General features: G+C 35.2%; 1 protein-coding gene across 2 annotated transcripts; it reads left to right on the top strand.

Annotated features, from left to right (window-relative positions):
• The first annotated feature begins 502 nt into the window (after nt 1-502).
• On the top strand, nt 503-5,134 carry Chchd2 (Coiled-coil-helix-coiled-coil-helix domain containing 2). Of its 2 annotated transcripts, XM_089636284.1 has the most exons (4): nt 505-802; nt 878-1,022; nt 3,385-3,625; nt 4,873-5,134. In XM_089636284.1, exons 1-4 carry the CDS (start codon nt 756-758, stop codon nt 4,878-4,880), a joined length of 441 nt encoding a protein of 146 aa, XP_089492410.1. In that variant the 5' UTR covers nt 505-755; the 3' UTR covers nt 4,881-5,134. The 2 variants fall into 2 exon arrangements, with proteins under 2 accessions (XP_089492409.1, XP_089492410.1); XM_089636283.1 differs by lacking the exon at nt 4,873-5,134 and having other exon boundaries at nt 503-802; nt 3,385-4,831.
• The last annotated feature ends 374 nt before the right edge of the window (nt 5,135-5,508 follow it).

Raw genomic sequence — 5,508 nt, 5'->3', positions numbered from 1 at the left:
AATGTAATGTAAGAAACGACAATAATACCTGAAGGACTGGCTACTTACGGCCCATAAATAAACCAATTACAGTCGGCCATTGAAACTATTGCAATATTTACATAGAAAAGAATTTTCTAACAGCCACAAGATTTGCCATCTATTGAAATAAAGTCGCCCCAAAACAAAAGGAGTTTTATTTGGCTTCAGTGCAACGGTTTGAGTCTTCACTTTTAATCAATCTGATGAAATCTCTCTGTCATAATGTAACAAATAAAACACCACGTGCCTTCTAGTCATGTTATATTTTTGTGCTTTTTCGAAATAAAATTCTTAGGAAAATATTATATTATTATCACCATTTTTTGGTATAGTGCCATCTAGCGGTACGACTAGAATGTTATTTCAGTAATTAGGCGAATTTTCTCGATACCCTCGTTGTCGCTGGCGACGTGTCAAAAATTATTACGTCTAAAAGACGTTACGTCTTACGTCACTGAAAAACGTACGGAGACGCGTTTCACTGACGTTCTATCTATAAATTCTGATAAATGTATTAGATAAAAAGAGATAACTGATTTATCCAATAGGATTTTTGAATTGTGACTTTTCTAGAACGTCCGAATCGTACCACCTGAAGTCAGCGTATATTGCGCACCGATCTGTGAACGTCGTTAGATAACAAATTTCAGTGATCCGCTATTATTCCGCTCCGCCGTAAGCTGTCATAGAGCTTGTCTCATAACATTTTCTTCTCAGATCAAATATAATTCAAAATGGGTCGTCGTGGAAGGTCAGCAAGCCCGCCTCCGGCGCCTAGGAGGTAATTATTGCGGAAATAGTGAAGCTAAAATGAGGTGCTGGATTTATTTAGTTCTAAACGTGGTTGTGATTTCAGGATGGCCCCCTCGTCCAATGTGCCCGCCAGAGCAGCGCCACCCCCGGCAGCCCCCATGGTGGCTCCGCCCGCGGCCCCCCAACAGCCCAGCATGTTTGCGCAAATGGCAGCCACCGCTGGAGGAGTCGCCGTAGGATCAGCTGTCGTAAGTCTACCTTATTGATCTTGCCCTTCCTTTCTGTCTTCTGACGCCATTCTTCTTCCTGTTGTGCAATCCCAACATTCCCAACTACGATGCAACACGCGCTACGTCCGAGACGGTGGGATACTCATGATCTTTACTTTTTGAGGTTATGAAAGTGACAGCCGTTGCTTACTAATTATTATGTTTAAAACTTGCATACAGCAATGATGATTTATAAGTTGCTCCTGTTTGTTTTAAATTATGTAAACAGACTTATAGTTTTAACTAAGAGTTTATCCAATATTGCAGGTACATTTACTTAATGTCATCTAGGTTCAAAGTCCATCAATTTTGTAGAAATCGTACAATAAACAAAGCCGAGATAAACATTAAGAAATTTCAGATCCGCTGAGCAATACCTATGATTGTGTTTATAATTATTATAAGTACAGTAGAATCTTACTGGCACTACCTTGGTATAAGCATGGTTTGGCTGTGATAAAACGATCTAATTATTTTGATAAAAGAGAGAAAAGACTATTTTAAAAATCGTATGTAGGGAATACATATTACATCCAGTCTTCCATAATTTCAGTAATCCGACAGATTTATTAACCTTTTGAACGCGTTAATTTGCTCCGTTTTATCTATACCCGTACGCGGTACATATTTTCAAATACCTATGCACGCAATTAAATGTCAAATTATAGCATTCTGGCATGATTTATTGGACTATATAGACAGAACAAATTATTCTCCACAATATGATAACAAATCCTCGTGTGTCAACACTCTTGGATGTTTATAAAAACAAAATCATAAAATTTCATACAAAGACGTACCGTATCTTTTGAATGTGGTCCCGCCATTCGCTCGGCGTGTGTGTAATTAGGCCACTGCGTTGATAGACACAAGTGGAACACCATGAGCACTTATCATTTTTTGTTATGAAAACTTTTTCTAAAACTGGAGACGTAAATTTTATGTCACAAAATAATAACAAAATTGAACTAACGCCATCCGTTGACAAAATTGTAAACTATGGCACTCGAAGGCGCAAAGAGACTCACTTGATTATCGATGTTTTTAAATGAAACACAATTTTATTTTCGAGAAATTCTTGTAGATGTCAGCATCGTGATAGTTCTACAAATGTTCAAGCGAGCGGGAAATAAATTTATGTCAAAAGACCGCTGGAATATCGGCATTCAAAGTTTCCGTATCAACTGTTGATACGGCCGCGTGTGAGTATGGACTTTTTGCCGTAACAACAGTTGATACGGCCGCGTGCATAGAGTTAATCTTAAGTTAGCTCACATCGTCGTGTGTGCTAATAGTTTTAGAAACATAAAAAAAAATTACAGTTATTGGCAAACAATGGATCTATAAATTTTTAAATGTAAGTACCTACATATTATGTCACAAAAAAAAACATCAATATTTAGGAAAATACGTTTTATTTCATATAGTGCCTGGTCACTGAGATTCTACCGTATTTGAATTGTGTGTTTTATCCAGAGATGTGCTTTATTTCAAATAAATCCATTTCAAATGGAAATGCAAAATGGGTATTTTGCATTTTAAATGCTTTTCTAAAAACCATTTTGCATTTTATATGCTTTTCTCAATGCATTTTCCATTTTAAATGCTTTTTTGCAACATTCTTCCTACTATCTCCACTCATCTTTTTTTCATAAGCCCCAAATATCAGTCGATCCTCAACCTTGCTATGAGAGATAATTTACATTTGTCAAGTTACTCCCTGGTAGAAGCCCTGGCAATTGAGTGATACCATTACAAAAAATACTGATTCAAATACTGAACATGGGGCCATGACGCTGTAATATTAAATGTTAGATAGCAGTTTCTATGTTTTTACGTTGGCAACATTTGTCCCGCGCAAATTTTTTGTGGTTCATAATCCGTAGTCGTGGCATTTTTTGATTTACCATCATGTAATATGTTTGTTCTACATTGATGTACATTATTAAATGACAAAACTATTTAAAAATTCTATAATTATTTTAATTGTCTGACCTGAGAAACCATTTTGCATTTTCAATGCATTTTGAAAATAGGTATTTTGCATTTTGCATTTGAAATGCTTTTCTAAAAACCATTTTGCATTTTGCATTTTCAAATGGAAAAGTTTTGACCCATTTCCATTTTGCATTTCAAATGGTTTTGGGTACCCATTTTGCACATCTCTGGTTTTATCCTAAGTATTTTCAACTTGTACCAACTAAAGAATCTTTGGTAATTTTTTACCTACAACTACCGCAAAAGCTAATCAACGCAAGCAAATTCGGAAATGGTAGTTGGAGGTAAAAGTTTACTGAATCTTTCATAGTAATAAATTAATGATGTGTTCCTTCATTTCCAGGGTCACGTCGCTGGCCACGCTTTGACCGGCATGTTCAGTGGAGGCTCCAAGGAGGAGGGGCAGGTTCAGCAGCAGGGCGGGGCCCCGCAGCAGCAGTACCAGGCGCCCCCCGGCTCCACCGAGCCCTCGGGCCCCTGCGCTTGGGAGATCAAGCAGTTCCTGCAGTGCGCGCAGGGCCAGGCCGACCTCACCCTCTGCGAGGGATTCAACGAGGCGCTACGACAGTGCAAAACATCTAATCGTACGTTCTGAATGGATACCTAGTAAATATACTGGTCATCATTTCATTTACACATGTTCCTATCATACTTGTGTCAGTTTACATCGCAGACGCGGCGTGGCTTGCAACAGTGCGGGCTTCTACTGTTGGTTGTTTGCTATTATATATATGATAATATTCTAACCTGAAACTGGATGCATGATGTGTTTTAAATAAGGACTTCATTTACATTACATTACATTACATCAGTGCTAGGTTACTGAATTCATAGAACTAACCAGTGTTGCAAAAAATTCCTGTATTTGGTTAAAATGCTGATTCATCTGCACCCATTTTTGCAGTTAAACTCTGTTAATAAATATTTAGCAATTACTGTAATTAGCATTAAAATGCCATTTTATCAAGTATATTCAGTGTATTGTGATATTACCTACCAACTGACAAGTGTATGCATTATAAAAAGATAACTAAGGATGGATCAGACTTATTATGAATCTGCCCACTCGGTTGCATCAAAACAGCCTGCGATGTATTAATATTTCATTCTTTCAAGCTGGTACTTGTGATGTGACAGCACAGAACAAATCAAATAAGTAGTAAAAAATGCTTTTTTAAATTCTTCAAATATGTGAATTTCTAAGGACGGGTTGTTTCGGAGAATTTGAACAATTCATCAAATTTCAACGATCATTTTCAAGTTCTGTGAAAGTTTTTTTTAAGTTCTGTTTTTATTTCAGTTCTGTCAAGCAACCAGCCTATAAAGATATAATAACAGAACTTGAATAGGACTTTCACAGAACCTGAAAATGAGCGTTGAAATTTGATGAATTGTTCAAATTTTCCGAAACAACCCGTCCTAAAAGTATTCCTCATGAGATTATTTGAAATTGTTTTTCAATGATTTCACAACTACATACTTTAATCAATGTGCAAGCCAAACAGCCAAGAGTCATGTTTATTTTGAGATAAATAATAATAGTGGCATTATTTTGGGATAATAGATTATTTTGCATTGTTAATTTAATACCTTTACAATTTGTACATTATATTACATTATAATATAAATAATACCTTTTCATATCAATATTTATCTTCTGCAAGAAAATAAATATATTTTGTTTCTAAACTTATTTATTCGTAATATTGGTAACTATTTAGTTAAAATATAAAATGCCAATCTGAACAGTGGTCATTTTGTTTTCATCAATATCATCATTTCTTATTATTTTAATTTGTTTCATAAATATTATTTTCTCTTTTTGTTTCAGATATTTAAATCGGAATTATTAATTCCATTAGTTATTAAAAAAAATTAAAACATTGTAGTGCTGTGATTTAGTAACTATAATAATTTATATAGCGCAATTTAGTGATATTTCACCTCAAGTTAAATTGTATTTTTTATTTCGGAAGCTTAGCGTAGATTCTAAACAAAAAATATATTTGCAATTTCAAATTTACCATTGTCAAAATGATGAAAATTCAATCAGTGTATTGATCGTATTAGACTTAATAAAATGATTCATTGTTCGTTGTTGGTTTTATTGACTTGTTTTCTGCTCCTATTTCTGTTTCTTCCCGACATGATGAACATATTAACAGGCCCTCCCCACGATCTGACTTGCAGAACCTGACATGTCCAATGAAATGAAATTATCATTATTCCAACAACCCCAAAAAGGGAATAATACCCAACACGTCGGTTTATGCAAGTCGGCTTGTGTGGGCCGATTTTTTTCTTCAGAAATCCATTTAGTGCTGGTAATGAAAAGGTGTGTTTGTGTCCAAAACATCAAAATAATGTTTTTAAAAACCAAAACTTATGTTTAGGTTCCGGAAGAAAAGAAAGCTTGAAGTTTGTGGAAATATTCAATATTTCCAGTCTCTTTTAGTTTTAATTAGAA

The sequence above is a fragment of the Hesperophylax consimilis genome, chromosome 10 (genome assembly GCF_061612785.1).
Source record: "Hesperophylax consimilis isolate HC1 chromosome 10, BYU_Hcon_1.0, whole genome shotgun sequence".
In the NCBI taxonomy this organism is placed as follows: Eukaryota; Metazoa; Arthropoda; class Insecta; order Trichoptera; family Limnephilidae; genus Hesperophylax; species Hesperophylax consimilis.
Note: the sequence above shows the minus strand (reverse complement) of the source record. Positions and strands in the feature narration are given on the sequence as shown.

What these genes read in the sequence shown, in the direction of transcription:
- Chchd2 (XM_089636283.1), top strand. Translation starts at nt 756, where the DNA reads ATGGGTCGTCGTGGAAGGTCAGCAAGCCCGCCTCCGGCGCCTAGGAG. An exon ending in CCGCCTCCGGCGCCTAGGAG is followed by an intron (nt 803 to 877) that starts GTAATTATTGCG and finishes TTGTGATTTCAG; the next exon opens with GATGGCCCCCTCGTCCAATG. An exon ending in TCGCCGTAGGATCAGCTGTC is followed by an intron (nt 1,023 to 3,384) that starts GTAAGTCTACCT and finishes CTTCATTTCCAG; the next exon opens with GGTCACGTCGCTGGCCACGC.